This window comes from Ictidomys tridecemlineatus, chromosome 8 (assembly GCF_052094955.1).
Source record: "Ictidomys tridecemlineatus isolate mIctTri1 chromosome 8, mIctTri1.hap1, whole genome shotgun sequence".
Classification (NCBI taxonomy): domain Eukaryota; kingdom Metazoa; phylum Chordata; class Mammalia; order Rodentia; family Sciuridae; genus Ictidomys; species Ictidomys tridecemlineatus.
Genome location: NC_135484.1, coordinates 48,105,036 through 48,122,825, shown reverse-complemented (window position 1 = coordinate 48,122,825; position 17,790 = coordinate 48,105,036). Strand labels below are relative to the sequence as shown.

Sequence of the window (17,790 nt, the reverse complement as noted above, 5' to 3'; positions counted from 1 at the left end):
TAGTAGAAAGACTAATCTAATTCTGTTTGTTTTTTTCAAAGATAACTAGATTTTATTTAAGAATTCCATGAACACATTGTCTCAAGTACTGTTTGGCATTTCAGTAAATTGAGTTCTATGTAGTCACAGAATACAGCAGAGAAGTTTATAAATTGTTAAAAGATGGATCATAGTCCCTCCTTAAATAGACATGTGTGTACACCTGCAAACATTGCCTGAAAGGTCAGTCTGTCAGTGAGCAAAGCAATCTCTAGCACTTTCTTAAGTATATGATAAATAAAACTTAACAAGATGGTCTATTGGTTTGACAGTTGTAATTTCTATAATTAATATGACAATGAAATTTGTATATATTCTAATGTTACAGAGTTGATCCATTTTAAATTGCTATGTTAGTATGGAATTGTTTTAAAACATTGAATTAGATATTATCATTACCATTACAAATAACAAGTCTGGTTCATAAAGGTCATTGTAATTTCTTCCTTAAAATATCTTCATTAGCATAGCATTAAGCATTTTTTGTGTGTGTGAGTCTAATTGGTTTCCTCAAAGCTTTCATTGATTTCCCAACTAAACCTTAAAGTGTCAATTAGAAAGAAATAAAGTAATTGAAAGTTTAAATACACTATCTGTAAGGGACATGACTTTTAATAATAAGTATTCTGTACATACTTTGTACCCATCTCAATGCATGATAATATGAAGATCTTGGCAAATACCTGATTGAAATTGAATAAACAGAAAGATGCTAGATGGTTAGCATGCTCAGTTGCACTTCTTTTATAATTACTCAGTAAAATAACCATAGTCATACAAAGAAAATGATTAAAAAGTAAAAATAGTACTAAAAACTTATGCAAATTACAGCAATGGGAGTAATTGGCTACAAAAAGATGCCCAGGAGAAATTTTAGGTGGAATAAAATATTTTGTATAATTCTGAGATGATGAAAATATGACTGTACTTGTCAAAATTTATCAATTGTTACATAACAGAGTGTGAGGTTTAATGTATATGAACTAAAAAATATAGCAAGTAACTTTGGTAAATGAAATTGTATAAGAAATTGTTAAGTTCAGAAAAGAACTATATACAAACACTATACTTGAGTTGGAAATTTTTTTTTAACCTCACAGTGTATGCATTAGCAATTTTAAAACTGCCTTTTATATATACTGGAGCCAACCAGATAAGTAAGTGGAGACTGAGTGGTGAGGGCAGACAAGTTTGTTACTGATGAAGTATTAAAGAAGGGCATTACAGATAAACAAGCATGGAAGTCTAGAATGAACTCTGCCCTGCTGGAGTAGAGTTGTTGACATCAGTATTCATTTATGTTTAGCTTAACATGGATACAATTGGATAAATATTGAAAGTTATTAATACACAAGTTTGTGTGTGTGTGTGTGTGTATGTGTGTGTGTGTGTGTGTGTGTGTGTGTGTGTGTGTGTGTGAGAGAGAGAGAGAGAGAGAGAGAGAGAGAGAGAGAGAGAGAGAGAGAGAGAATTTCCCTGACAGGGAAGCCATCCTGGACTGCATCTTCAATTCCTGCCTAAAAGTTCCCAGCCTACCTTCCTGATGGTCTGTCAACAGACTTTGGTCTTGCCTAACCAGCCCCACAGTTATCTATCTATCTATCTATCTATCTATCTATCTATCTATCTATCTATCTATCCATCTATCCATCTATTCTTTATCCATCTATCCTAATTCTGTTTCAATTAGATTAGAAACAAACCCAGATTGGGGAAACCAACTGTGGGATACCTGGCCAATCCCCCCTCAACACTTTCAAAGACATTTTAAAAAAAAACACAATGTTGTCTCCTGATTGGATCCTAGAGTAAAAACGGGACATTAATGGAAAACAAACAAACTATAGAAATTCAAATAAAAATTGGAGATTAGCAAGACATCAATTTTGTTTTGTTTTTCCATTACTAAGATAATGTAAGATGACAAAAAAATGTGTAAGATTTGGTGACGGCTATGTAGAAAACTCATTGCACTAATTTTGAAACATTGGGAATTTAAAATTATTATAAAAGACATGATTTTTCTCTATATTAAAAAATCCTGCAGGTACACAGACAAATGTATAGCATTCAGAAGAGACTGGCAACAATTATCAGCCAAGAAAAGTGGATTGAGATAAGAATCTTCCCAGGCTTCATCTTATTTCAAGCTTTGGTTCTGTATCACAGAGACATTATCCAACAAAAATGAACCAGGGTATTTTATGTCTCCCTTCTTCCATACCTATTCTATAACTTTAGACCCAACATACGAATCAAACATAACCTGGACATCGTCTTTTTGTCTTGGGTGAGTCACTTTCCTCAACACAGGCAGGTAGTGAAAAATCTCAGAAAAAAAATGGAGAGGAAGTGTGGAAATGGGATTGACATGGCACAGAGCTTTCTAGAAGACATCTAGCATTTACTAATGAAAGTCACGAAGTAGGAGTGATGCAGGATACTTCTTGATAGCAGAGGAATCAATGGTATATTTTCACATATTATTTTTGAGCACCTGATTATTCAGTCTAGGTCTGAGAAAATCTAGAACTTAGCTAGGGAACTCAACATATTAATATCTACCCTCAGGCTACAGATTTGTTCAAATGTGAAATATTTTTTGAGGGACTATTTGTGTGAGCCAGTATTTAATGATACATGAGTAAAAATGACAGGCAATGTTTTTTCTCTCACAGAACTAATATTGTAGTTGAGAAGAATAGAAAGCAAGTAAATGGACAAATAAATAATAATACAAATAAGATAATGATAAAAGATATTCATAGGACAAAAGTAGAATGATGTATACATCATTTGTAATTTAGAAGTTATTGTAGACAGACCTCACTAAGACAAAATTTAATATTAGACAGGAAATAAAAGAATAAAAATATGCCACACAATTTTGGGTGGGTAGAGGGAGAAGAGAAAAGAGTTTGTATAAATATCTGAACACAAAAATCCTGTTGGGGTGTGCCAGAACTTTACTGACAAGTGAATACAAAATGCAGATGCTAAATAATGTAGGATTGGGGAATATATTTTGTTGTAAAGATCAATATAAATGGCTAAGTGATCAAGTGGGACTGAAGAAAATTGAAAAAACAAGGACTCTGCATTTTTTAATTTTTTATTTTTGGTACCAGGAATTAAACCCAGGGGTATTTAACCCCTGAGTCACAAGCTTAGCCTTTTTTTTTTTTATTTTGAGACAGGGTCTCACTAAGTTGCTTAAGGCCTCGCTAAGTTGCTGAGGCTGGCTTTGAACTTGCGATCCTGCTCAACCTCTTGAGCCACTGGGATTACAGGCATGTACTACCAAGCCTGACTAGGACTCTGAATTTTGGGTCTCCATAAAAGGCAGTAAAGTGTCATTCAATACCAGGATGGAGAATATCAAAGGAAAGTCAGGTCTGAAGAAAGACTCTCAATAGTTTTACTTCAGTTATGTTAAGTTTGCTTTACCACAAGGAAGTACTGGGCAGGCAGATAGATCAATGTATCTAGGATGCCAAAGAGACTACATGTGTTAGGATGAACTATAGATTTAAGGAATATCAGAATAAGAATGCTTAGAATATGGAAATTTTAAAAGGCCAAGGCAGGGCCCTATAACATTCCTGCACATGGAAACTAAAAGAAAGGCCAGGGAAGCAGACTATGAGGAAGTGGTGGGTGAGGAAGGCAAAAACACAGAGGAGAAAGGTTTCAGGGAATAAATGTTTAACTGAGTTGCCCTGAGATCTCAAAGAAGAATTTGCCCTTTCATACTTGGGGAAGGACATCAGGAATTCTCTCATCTGTGCCATCAGTAAACACTGAAGATAAACAGCCTTGTCTTAGTCAAGGACAAGAAGGGTGACCAAGAAAGAGAAAATGAACAACAATAACAACTCAGGAAAGAGAGAGTGAGGGAGAGAAGCAAGGAGGGAAGAAGAGAAAAGGAGATAAGGAGAGAGAAAAAGAGAAACATAGAGCCTGTGATAAATGGTACAGAAAAAAAAAACGTAGTAAGAATCATATGAACAGCATACCTCTGTAAGCCTTTGCAAATTATTTACTACAAGATTCAAAATGAACTACAGAAAACCATTTAGAGCACTCAAAGAAAATAAAAAAATAAATAAAATGTCCACTATAATATGGCAACACAATCCATAAAAAAAAAATCACCCTGAGACAAGTTAACAGGAAAATGAGATGGTCATAAGATAAGGTAGGAGTTTTAAAAACGTAAAATCAGTAGATTTTACATTTAGATTGAAAATGCTAAAGAAAAGAGCTGATGTTACAGAAAACTAATATTTTTATGGAATAAAATTAAATCAGATTTTCAAAGTGCAACAAAAATGATAAGTCAAAATAATAATCAAGGAGGAGGCAGATGTGACAGATAAAGAATGAAAAGCCAAAATGTGTGTAATCATTAAACCTGGAGAAGAACCCATAGAACATGAAAAAAATAGCCCAAATCAATAACATTTTTCTGAGCTGAAAATAAGACATGCATATGCACAAAAACCTGAAAGTATTTACACCTACAGTGCTACTTTCTACATTAACATGATTTAATTGTTCCTAGAAATTCTTTTTTTGGAAAAACAAAGTTGCAAATAACTTACTGATCACTCCAGAAACTTTTTCTATAGGGTATATGAAAGAAAGGTGATATCCCAAAGCCTGTGAACACTTATACTCATGATGAATAATATTCATCTTTTAGAAGAGAGAATGATATTCTGGTAATTATTTTTTCCTTCAAGAAATTTTGAACCTCTCTCCATAAAATCCTCTCCTGGCTGCATCTAACCAATTCCACAGTATTGCATTATGATGTATGGCTCTGGAAAGTCCCCCAAAAGGTTCATGTGCTGGTGACTTGTTCTCCAGTGCAGCAATGTCCAGAGGTATGGCTCTTTGGAAACAATTTGACCAAGAGGGTTTAAGCCTATCAGTGGATTGAAGAACTGAGGAATTAATAATTTGATGCATTATTTGGGAAGTAGTAGAAATTGTAGGGGATGGGGCTTTGTTGAGGAAGTTGGTTATGGGAACTTAGATCTGGAAGGGCTTATCTTATTCTGGGCTCTCTGCTTGCTCATGTGCATGCCTGTTCTCTCTCTCTCACTCTCTCTGTCTTCTTAATGCTTGCCATGAAGTGTGCAGTTTTTCTGTTGCATGCTCTTTGGCAATGATGTTTTGCCTTGGGACTAGCCTATTATGGACTGAAACATCTGAACCCTTAAGCCAAAATAAATCTTTCCTCTTTCAAGTTTTTTTCTTCAGGTATTTTGTCCTAGTAATAAAAAGCTAACTAATACAAGAGCCTTAGCCAATCTTAATCAAGCCTCATCTGTCATCCTTCCCAGTGAAAGACTTACCTTAAGCTAGACTTCAAAATTTCACGAATATCCTGAATTTTTTCTCCCCCCTCAGAGATATGAATAGTAGTGTGGAAGTAGTGCTCTCTGTTACTGAAGTTAGTGAAAAGTTTTTTTTTTTCTAATTAACAAGTTGATTTGGTGACCTTTTTGGGGAGCATATATTCAACAGTGGACTGAAAGGTTTCACTCTATTCTAGGAGAAAGGCAGTGAAAATATATCTCAACCTATACATAGGATAAAAGGGATTGAACTGCATGGATTAAGATACCTTACAAGAATTTCAGCACAGTAATTTTTCTTTAAAAAAATAAGTTCAGTTTGGTTTAAGTTGTCCGATGTAAAATGAATGTTAAAAAAAAACCAAAAACAATATTGAGGATATGAAAAAAATTTGTGGCCTAAGAATATCTTATCTAACAAACCTGTTATGTAGGTGTTATAGAAAGACAATTTCAAGTTGAACTAAGGAAATATATTCTCTACCTACTTTCTTGAAAAAAAATTATTAGTGCTACATTTCAATAGAAGGTGATAAAATAGTTTTCACATAACAAGTTAAATTTGGAAAAAAAGGAAACATTTCTATTGCTATAAAACATTAAAATCTCAAAAATTTATTGTTGAAAGAATATAGCATGTCAAAATAAGTATATAATAAATATTTTACTAACAGAATAATCTGTATTAAAAACATTGGATCAAATTCATAAGGACTGAAAAACGGTGAGTTAGAAACTCTGTAGTAAAGGAGTGAAAATGTGAAAAACCAGTGTATATAGATGAGACTTGAAATAAAATGTCTCCCTTGGAGCTGGCATTTAAGTTGATATATATCTAAAAGTTTTTGTGAAAGGAAATACTATTAGTATGAAAAGCAAGAAAAATTACTTTCCAAAATTTATTGAGTCAAGCATAAAGTGAGGGGAAGAGAGGTGAATAATGTGGAAATAGGTTTGTAGAGACTAGCAGAAGCCTTCTCTTAAAGGGCCATGGAAATATGATCAATGTGTTTAGACCCTAGTGATGCTTTTTTTTGTTTAAGGAAACCCCGGAGTAAGAATAGAGGCAGTGTAGCTAGTTAGAAGAGCACTGAAGTCATCCAGCAGAGAAATCGTGGTGGCCTGGACTATGGTGATAGAAAGGAAGGGAGGGTTTTGCAGGATAATAGAAGAGATAAAGGTATGTTTGTTAATTGATGGTTAAGTAGGATTGAGATAGATGGAAGAGTCAGGGTTTATGACTTGGTATGAGTGGCTGATGGCACAGTGCACTGACATTGGAGGCAGGTGGGGCTGCACATCACATTCTGGGCTGCACATGTAGATAACCCACACATGCATTCATTTTTCCTACAAATGTTAAACAAAACTTTGTGTTTGTTAGATACCCTGATGGGCTTTGGGAAGACCATGGTAATAAGACAGACACAATTAGTGCCTTCATAGAATTTATACTTCAGCTCAAGGTCGAGGGGGTAATTTGAATGTGTGACTCTGTTTCTCAGAATTGTCAAAAGTACTTGTCAAAACATTAAATTTGGCCCCATTTATATCTACTAACTTCAATTTTCCAGTTGATTCTTATGTACCATAAGTTTTGAAGTTCATTGTTTTATGTAATTGAAACCATTTCACTGGTGAACTCACCCAAGGGAAGTAGAGAACATAAAATGAGGTGAGGGCCTACCAAACACCAGCATTTATCATAAGTCTACAGGAAGAACAGCTTATAAAGACACTGAATGTTGGCCAAAAACCAAGAAAACCAGAGTTTGTGTTGTGTTGGAAGCCAAGAAAGGGAATCATCAATGTAGGAAGATTTGCTTAACATTCAAAATGCTATTGAAGAGTGAGTAAGGTAAGATTTAAAATATATTCATTGGATTTAGTGTCCCTAGTGAGAAGAGGTTTACCAATTTTAGAGTTATAGGTGGGGAATTACATAAGCCAAGAGCCAATAACTTGTCCATGAAAACCTTGAGGAAGAAGGAGAGAGAGAGAGAGAGAGAAAGAGAGAGAGAGAGAGAGAGAGAGAGAGAGAGAGAGAGTAAGAAAGCCAGAATCCTAAGTCCAAAGAGAGTTTGAGAGAGCATTTTTTTTCCTTCATAAACTTGCTTATTATCCTCATTACATGTATTGCTCATATAAAATTAACATTTATGAATTTGTTTATTGCTCATTTCCCTGAACTATAGTATAAGATTCTATTCTATTTTTTTAATTAATGCATTTTGATAATACAGAATAGTGGGTTTCATTGTGGCACATATCCATACATGTATATAACATAATTTGATCATATCTACTCTCTATTACCCTCCATAACCTTTCCCTTCTCCTCCCCCAATCTCCTTCCCCTTCTGTTTTCATGTTGTCTTTTCCCTCTAGACTTCATATATGAAATAAACCATGTTGTACCTGTCTTTCTGAATCTGATTTAATTTTTCTTAACATTATGATCTGCAGTTCCATTCATTTTCCTGTAAATGACACGATTTTATATCTCTTTATGGCTGAATAATACCCAATTGTGTGTGTGTGTATGTGTGTGTGTGTGTGTGTATGTGCGTATATATTATTTGATATATATATATATAGAGATAGATAGATAGATATAGATATATACATATACATATGTATATATATCGTACTTGTCCCTATAGTATGCTGACTTTAATTCCTTCAAGTATATACCAAGGAGTGAGATAGGTGGATCATATGACAGCTCTGTTCTTAGTGTTTTGAGGAGGCTCCATACTGATTTCCGTAGTGACTATACTAATTTGCATTCTCACCAACAGTGTATAAGCTTTCCTTTCCCCCTACCTACTTACCAGCATTTGTTATTTTTTGTTTTTGTATTGATTGCCATTCTAACTGGGGTGAAATGGAATCTCAATGTAGTTTGGAATCTGCATTTCCCTGATAGTTATAGATGTTGAACACTTTTTTTCCATATAATTCTTGGCCATTTGTATTTCTTTTTCTTTTTTTGAAAAAGTTTCTATTCAGGTCACTTGCCCATTTATTGATTGGGTTATTTAGATATTTTGGTGCTGTTGATTAGGTTATTTACTTCATAGTCCTTTCATGGAAATTAGAAAAGCATGCCTTGTTTAGGTTGACAAGTCTGATATTCGTGAGTTTTGTTGCTGTATTTTCTTCTGTGAATTCATTTTTTGAATGCTAGAAGAAAACACAGGGGAAATACTTCAGGACAGAGGCACAGGCAATGACTTCCTGAATAGGATTCCAGTAGCTCAGGGAATCATAACAAGAACTGAGAAATGAGACAGCATCAAATTAAAAATCTGCACAGCAAAGGAAACAATTAACAGAGTGAAGAGGCAGCCTGCAGGATGGGAGAAAAATCTTTGCCAGCTATTTTTCTGATACATTAATATTCAGAATTGATACATGAGGACTTTTAAGTAGATAACTTGAGTGTTACATACTGACAGGAAGAAGAAACAGAAGATAAAAGAGTGAGAGGAGGGTATTTTAAAAAATCATTCAGAAAGTCTTGTGGATTGGGACACAGAACCCAGAATCTAATATTGATCTAGTTAAGATTTAGAGCCAATAAAACACGCGGGAAGAAATGAAAAATAAACAGGGGTGTGTTTTGGCTAGGAAACTTGACATATCTGTGTCTTTGCTGTCTCTTTATAAACAAGAGCTGTACTATGCCTGACATACAACAAATCCTTAATCAGTTCTTAATACATGAATGAATGATTAGGGTAATGAAAGCTGTCAGAAGCTCATCTTCAATTTCTGTACAACATCTCCCAAAAAGGAGGAGATGGGGTTAAGAGAAACACAGTCAAAGTGGGTAAGCAAGGAAACAAGTCTGTAGGGGAAAGAAGAGAGCAACACAGGGTCTCTGGAGACTGTGGAACCATGGTAGTGTTTGTTGGACAGAAGTTGCTTATTCCCATCAGCATCCATAAGAAAATGAAGAAGAAAAAAATTAGATTTATCCATTCCTTCCAAGAACCTACTGGATAATCGGGACAGGTCTTTGTTATTTTTGGTTGCCTCAGAGATATCCCTATTAAACTAAAACTCATGATGTGTCCTCCTCTGAAGTACTATCTTGAGTTTAGAATGAATTCTACTCACTAAGGTATATTCCACTTCACAGGAATCTCTAGTTTATTTCATCCCACCTGTCTTCCTGGCACTGACTCTGCACAGGGTGGCATAAGCCTGATTCTGTCTCCCTGAGGCCTCACTCACTCCATAGCACCTTCCCATGGGGGATGTATCCCTCTCAACACTTTCTGGCAAAATCCCAAGTGTCTTTTCAACTTCCCTTCTTGTTATCAATGGACTTTTAATGCAAGTAAATGCTCGAGTAGCAAAACTGTTGTATGATATTTTTTTCTTTCTGTTATTGAAAGCTGTTTATCCTGATTGTTTTCCGTGTCATTCACTTGGAAACATGCATTGGTTCTATGGGGCCAAGTTGCAGCTCACTTACAGGATGCTTCTGTGCAAATTAGGAGAAGATGCACTTTCTAAGCTGATGAGTTAGGAAAAATGGATCTCTGCGGACCAATGCTGCACCAGGAAAGATTTGGAAGTGCAGATGGTATATGTGTATTGAGAAAGAGGTGCTCAGTCTTCTGGGAAGGAACAACTTACAAGGCAGGGCACCTATCTGCAGTTATCCTGCATAACAGTGCTACAACTCAGACCCCACTTAATGCCTTGGCTGGAGCCTAAGTGCAGAATGAGCACTCTAATGGTTCATAAACTGATTCATGCAACATTTGAAGGGTAAATAAGTCATCTGTAGAAAGTCATTCACAGAAAAGGTGATTTTAATGCAGTGAATTTAGTTGTTATTTAAAATACAAAGATCAGGACTATTTTGCTTTCCATTGCGTGTTATAAAACAATGACAATGACAGCATGGAAGTTTTGGAGTCTTAGTGCTATGAATCACTTCTGTTTTACTCTTGTTTAAATGACCAAACTGAATGTTTTTGTTTATAAACGTGAGAGGAAAGGGAAAAGCCAAAATATCGCACAACTAAAAAAGTCCATTGTCTTGAATAATAAAACTGCCAGAGAAGGTAAATCGTGCGTCAGTGCATGAATTTATTTAAAGAAGATAAAAGTCGGTTTTTTTTCCCTCAAACTCTCCAATAGAGACACTAAATTAAACCCCAAATCTGAAGTAGCAGATATTAGATATCAGATGCATGGGCCACTCATTCATCTCCCCCTTTCCTTCATATAACTTGGCTCAGAACAGGGGAGCACAAGTCAGTTGTGATTAAGATGCAAAGATCAAAGCTCTGTTCTCCAAGCGCGGAGGGCAGTATCTGAGGTGGCAGGCCCTGATACATGTGAGTGGCTGGAGAAACTCTGTGAGGGGGAGAGACTGAGCAGCTTCAGAGGATAACGAAAGATATAATATGATTGTTTTCTCATTAATTTTTTGTTTTCTCTTCCAGATCCAGGTCCAAAGCCATCAGGAGAAAAATTTGAAAACATGAAAAATGCTTCTACTCCTCTTCAACTTGGCTACTTTTGAAATTGTCTCAATAAAAGCTAAACAAATACTATGATAAATCTTTTAGTTCCAAAGTTTCAATTGATTACAGGTTAATTAAGTATAACCCTTTAAGGCCCAACTTGATGGGTTTCTTTTGAGATTGTCCTAAAATACAAATGTAATCTAAAATGTATAAATCTCAAACTGCATGAATGTCAGTCTTACCTTATGGCCCTCTGTAATTGGGGAGAAACAATGTAAACCCCAAACAGACATTCTTTCCATATTTCAATACCAATTCAATTTCAACCATATGAAAAATTACACAATTAAATTCTATTTTCTGAACATAAGTGATTTCTCATTCTGGAGTCACTCTTCTTCTTTGTGGCCTTTCCTGCAGGGGACCTGCTAAAAGGAGCTGGCTGGGTTGACAATGCACATATGTACAAACACACACAATGATGCTCATGTATATTCTGTGTGCAGGAACTCTCATGTTGAGGTTGGATAATCCTTGGTTATTTGATATTTTTAAAAATTATAATGTTCATACATTCATTATATGGTTCATTTTAAAAATGCATTTTTAAAGTCTGGTCTGAAAGGAGGATTAGAACAATTCAATCATTAATAAAAATATAGTGAACGTTTGCTGGATTAAGCAGGAATACTGGAATTTGCAGATCATGCTTGGTCTTGAGGAATATATGATCTAGTTGGAAAATTAAGAAAAGGATATAAATAATTATAATATAAAGCACATGAGATGAGTCATTCAGGAGTACAAAGTGAAATGAGCTCAAAGAACAGAGTGCTCACATCCTTTTGAAAATTCTGAGAAACTTTGAATTTAAGATTGGGTTGAAAGACGAGTAAGATTTTGTAGGGGAAAGAAAAAAGTATTGCACATATGTGGCCAGGCCTAACAGAGGCACAGAGAGAAAAGGACTGCTTACGAAGTGGTTAATTTTGCTTGGAGAATGGTTTATGTAAAAGAACATAAGAATTAAAATAGGAATGTATTTCAACATGGGATAAGTACAGACTGATTGACAAAGAAAGATGTGAATGGAGGGAGCAGAGGGGGATGTGAAATTGGTTCAGCAAGAAGTTCAGAACATCAATCCAGAAAGAGGCAAAGTGAAAGTTAGTTAAGGTGTTAAGGATGGGCAAAGAAAAGAAGCGATGACTATGCAGACTTTCTGAAGGACTGCTTGCTCAGAACTGGTAGAGCATTCAGTGGGATGAACAAGGAGGTTAGAGCTTATTTCATGACTTAAGCCAAAATGTGCCAATAGGATCCCCCAAATTGTGTTAGGGTGGCCAGAACTGTTTCATGTTAGCAGTGTAAGTCTACATCCCAAGGAACATTTAAATTCTGGACAAACTGGGATGGTTGGTCATCCTACAAATCTGAGTACAACATCTTATTATGTAGGTTTTCAGTGTTTGTTGCGTGAATTTAAAAAATATAGGGTAGATCAATATCTCTGAGGTTTATTTCCTCAGTTTTGCAAAATAAGGTTGGTGATATCTGAGTAGTTAATATATGAGGTTGTTCTGAAAACCAGATGAAATGACCTATATGATCCCGTTTGGAAAAAAGTACTATACAAATGTACACAAAAGTACATTTTTATTAATTTTTATATATTTATGATTTATTTCATGCAAAAATATAATAAACATACTATTATTTGTTGAAATTTTCAATACTTTTTGCCTTTTTTTTCTTTTGGCAACTAACCTCTCAGTGCCAGAGATCTGATACTGGCACTGAAATTAGTAATTAATTTTGTTTATATGGCACCCAACACCCAAGAGCCTCTAGGCACGTAGCCAAATCCTTTTTTAAATATAGTCATTAAATGAAGGAAAAGAGCCAAGTAAATTCCTAAACTGGCAAGTGGGAAAAAAAAGAGCAACAGGAAAATAGGGAAAAGAAGAGGATTAATAATAATTATTAATTAAGATTATTTCATCCATCATCTAGCAACAAAAACTGCACCCTAGACATAATAAAAAAATGGCTCTGTAAAGTTAGTCATTTGTTCTTTGGATATCTGGAATAAAGAGTCCTGAATGGATTTTTAAATAATTCTAACTTTTTTCCTATTAAAAATACAATTATGCCATCCACTTATTAAATTCTGTATTAAAACTAGAAAAGACCTTGTTGATCAAGTCTTGTCACCTTCTTACTTGATTTCATGATATGTTCTTTTTGCAAAAAAATGTCTTTCTTTCTTTTGTGTGTATGTGCTGAGATTGAACTCAGGGCCTAACACATGCAAAGCAGGCACTCTACCACTAAGCCACTTCCCCCATTCCTTTTTAAAATTTTATTTTTGAAATAGAGTCTTGCTAAACTGTTGAGGCTGGCTTAAAACTGGGATTAAAGCTGGGATTATGGGAGTGCATCATTGCATCTTATTGGCTTGGGAAATAATTTATTGTTTCAGTCAGCTCTTTCAGTACTGCGACTAAAAGATCTGACAAAAATAATTTTAGAGGAAGAAAAGTTTATTTGGCTTATGATTTCAGAGATCTCAATCCATATTCAGCCAGCTCCATTGCTCAGGGCTCCAGGTGAGGCTGAAGATCATGGCAGAAAAGTGTGGAGGAGAGAAGTGTCTCACGCAATAATCAGGAAACAGAGACTCCACTTGCCAGATAGAAAATACATACCCCAAAGGCACATACATCCCCAATGACCCACTTCTTCAAGCCATAGCCTACCTGCCTTCAATTAACACTCAGTTAATCCCTATCAGGGGATTAATTCACTAGTTGGGTCAGTCTCTCATATCCCAATTATTTTTCCTCTAAACCTTGCAGTGTCTCACACATGAGCTTTTGGGGGACACCTAATAGCTAAACCATAACATTAATTAGCATACTTAGTTTTTGACTTAGTGAGGGGAACATTCCCTGTACACAAGGGACTGCAGATATCAACATATAAACAAAGAGTGGATGGAGATCTCTGTACTCTGTACATCTTTACATCCACATCCCAGTTCTTTTCTCCCTATTGGACAGAATTACAGTCTCAAAGCTCTGGAGTGTTCAGACTCAGTTTTATCCTCCAAGGACTACGCTGTGAAAACTTTTATTTTTTTAACCTGCTTTACCATCTTGCTTTTTCTCAGCTTCCAATGGGTCCTTTGCTTTTTTCTTTAGTAGTATCTTTAAATATTTCTAGAAATGGTAGATGTGATATGATTCAAAGCAGTGTTATACAGGGACTTCAGTGTATTTCTCTGGCACACTTTAAACTTTTCTTGATTCTCCCACTCATATGTCTTTGAAGATTCCCTGGGAGATACACATAATGTTTAAAGTGTCCCCTGCATCTCAAGTTCAATTTCCACAGAAACAGAAGCTTCTGAAATTAGACTTCCTCCATAAATAAGTGATGGATAATTTTCAGAGAGATTGTTCATTTTCCTACTCAAGATTCTCTGCCTAACAACACTATTGCTTTGTCAACACATTTAATAAATTATAAGTACAAGTTTGACTTGGATGAGCCAATTGTGAGGTGTATATTCCGTATGAACTGTTATATAATGTCTATTTCTCTAATTGTACTGATAAAATTATCACATCAATATATCAATATGTGGTATTCTAATTGAGGGCATCTGGTTTATTACAAATTCATTTCATGCATATATAACTTGTCACACAACTATCTTGTGTCCAGTTGTGATGATAAGGCTCTTCTCAATTTTCCCTGTAAATTCATAAATCCTAGGTTTACAGGGGTGTCTGTTGCTGAGAACAGCTTAAAATGTTACTGATCCTGAAGTATTTCCATTCAAAGAAGATGGAACACATTGAGGGCAACTGTGTAGCATCATATATCAAACCCGGAAAGCTGATGCTCTGGCTGACAGACAGGGTGCTGGAGTATAAGGAGCCCTGATGTAGCACCAAAAGACTTCGGTTTGCTTCTGTTTTTAAAGTGAATTAGTGACTTGACTTTAGGTGGGTGACTAAAACTGCTAGCCTCTATTTCTATCCTACGGAATAGGAAAGTATACTTTATAGATAAAGCAGGTAAAACAGATTGTAAATAAATTATAAAGCAATACACAAGTGCCACACATTATTACTTAACTTCTTTTCCTATAATGCCTTTTTAGGTGCCCATTAGATACTTTTCAATAAATGATGGCATGAAGTTCTACAACAGGCCAAATACAGTTATTGGCAATCATTAGACATTTTTAGGGAGCTGCAATTTAATAATATATATTTCCATTAAATTTTATTTCTTAAAAGAATTCTATTATTTAGAAGCTATTTTCCCTTGGTTATCTGGGCAAAAACATTTCAAATAAATCTCACAAGCTAGTCACAAGACTGCCTTGTAAGATTGGTTATAGAGTTCTGAAACAAGATTGCATTGCAGTACAAAACCAGTTTTACAGTTTAGTAACCCGTTCCCCCCCCCCCCCCCCCGTTTATTTTGTATGAAAAATTTGGTCAAAATCCAGCTGTATTGTTCACATGGCATCCTATCAGCCAAAATTTGGTCTATTAGGTTTGAATCCTTCCTCCTTCAAGTAAACAAAACTGAACACATAGTTACCTATAAATTTTTTCCCATAATATTTATATTTTATTCTGTTTTTTTTTCTCCCTATTTTCTTTTTGGGCAAAGTACTGCCTGTGAGGGTACTGTCTGGATGCATTTGAGAGAGATTCTATTTTTAAGCTTCGTTAGAAAAATTACCTCTGTTCTTTGGGAATCATCTTAAGGGATTTATCACAGTAATTTTATTATATAGAGTTAAAACACACACTTGGATGATTTAGCACTTGATAAAATATAGTAACAAAATAGATTTATATGTTTTCTTTAATATAAATATATTGCCTCAGAAATCTCTGATTTCTTGCCATTTTCTTCCTTCTTCAAACCCCATGAAGATATTGAATTTTTACAAATAAATTAACTGTGCATAAGTAAGTTTTCCCTGTTTTAATCCCAGTCCCTGGGCCAAAACTCCTTTAAAATATAAATTGCCTTAGGATCTTTGGTTTTCACTTTCATATCAAAGACTTCTTTCTAAATCTATATCAATAATCATGCTGAGTGAACCACACTGTGCTTGGTTCATCACCCACCAAAGCGGGAGAAAAAGAATTTAGTTGATTCTGTCTGTGTTTGACTTCATGGCTAGAGGTAATCAGAACTGCTACTCAGACCAGATCCAGATCCTAGACCACGGTTGATGGATAACATTCTTTCATTTGATCACAATCTTTTGCCATTCTTTTTTTTTTTTAATTTTGAATCATTATCTAATGTGGTGGCAGATGGCATGTCTCTCAGTGAAATCAAAGGCATATGGCAAGCTGTTTTCAATAGTGTCATGCCACCTAAGTTGCAGTATTTATATTTCAAAAGAAAAAAAATTTAGTTGGTGATACCAAACTTCAAATGTAGTCATAATTAACACATAATTTCCAAACACCTTGGATTTTAAAATTTCCAAATGATTATATGGAAATCCTCTGTTGAGTGTGGTAAGCAAAGTGCATATGGGTAGAAACTGGTTCTCAGATCGGACCATTCCAAGAGACCAAGAAAAGGAACTTTTAAGTCATCTTAGTAAGTTTTATAGCCTGAGAGAGGATTCTGAATTTTTAAAGTATGTCAACTCTTTAAGTTAAAAGAAAAAAGTCATATGTACATTTTAAATGAAAGCCTCTTGTCACTCTTCACCTTTTTCTGTTTGTTCATTAATTTAGGGTTGAAACACTTAAGTTATTTGTACACATCATTAATGCTACACAAATAATTCATCACAGAGTATTAGCAGTTAATTAAAACTAGAACTACATGGCAAAAATGAAAATTCTAAGAAAAGAACTCAGCATTTTTCTTCCTTATAACACAATAAACCTATATCTCCACAGAAAACTGGATTCAGACATAATGTTGACTCACATCATCACATCTCTCTAGAGTGTACATTTTTTGCATGTAAAAAATCAGCACCATGCAACAGGGACAGCTGCTGTGATAGCAACCCTGTAATTGCCCAGGGCTAAGCTCCTAGGGGAGAAAAGAAGGAGGGGGTGGAAGGAGAGACAACACCAGTGCTCTGAGACTCCATCCTTGTGAGTAGCACAACCCTTACCATCTAAGTAGTGTATATGTTTGAGTTCACTGGTGATATTTGCAATTTTAATCAATAAAGGTCACATTCCATTTTTCTTTCCTCTATAGATACTTTTTTTTCTTTCAATGAAATGACTATTTGTTAACAAGTTTCAGGGCTTTTGTAGAGCAAATCTCTGAACTCAAGGTATAACATTATGCCCAGTTCCCATAAGACAGATTGAAATCATCTATTTTCTCATTTCAAATTTGATAACTCACTAGAAACCACTAGATATTACAAATAAAATATCTTGTTTTCCTTAGATTTCTAAGAGAATTTTACTATTAGATTTCTCTTCTTTTTGAAGTGCCATGCCACCTCATAGGCATTTATTTCTTCTTGGATTGACTATATTTATCTTTATGCATCACAATCATGATGTCTCAACTCAGAAAAGGCAGCTTAATGGGAATTATATGTTAGCTATCACCTTTCCCATGACTGCATGTTGTTTATATCTTCTTCTACTTGCTGTTTGTGCATTTAGATGGTAAAGGGTGTTCAAAAAGCACCTGTACTAAGGATGAAATTCTTGTAGCTCTGAAAGTTCTTAACTGATAGAAAAGACTCAGAATTTACCTTGCACACAAATTTGCCTCTGATGTGGGTTCTTCCTGCCCAGCTTTGGAAAGTAGAGGATTGGAGTATTTTTTTTTTTAATCCACTGGAATTTCTCACATTTATATTCTGT

General features: G+C 35.0%; 1 protein-coding gene across 1 annotated transcript in view; it reads left to right on the top strand.

Moving 5' to 3' along the window:
• The window catches only part of LOC120889121 (uncharacterized), a 169,688-nt gene extending 158,421 nt beyond the window's left edge, over positions 1 to 11,267 (top strand). The window contains exon 3 of the mRNA XM_078018512.1: positions 10,874 to 11,267. Coding sequence (XP_077874638.1) covers positions 10,874 to 10,953 — 80 coding nt within the window. The 3' untranslated portion in view covers positions 10,954 to 11,267. The remainder of the gene's footprint in view (positions 1 to 10,873) is intronic.
• The last annotated feature ends 6,523 nt before the right edge of the window (positions 11,268 to 17,790 follow it).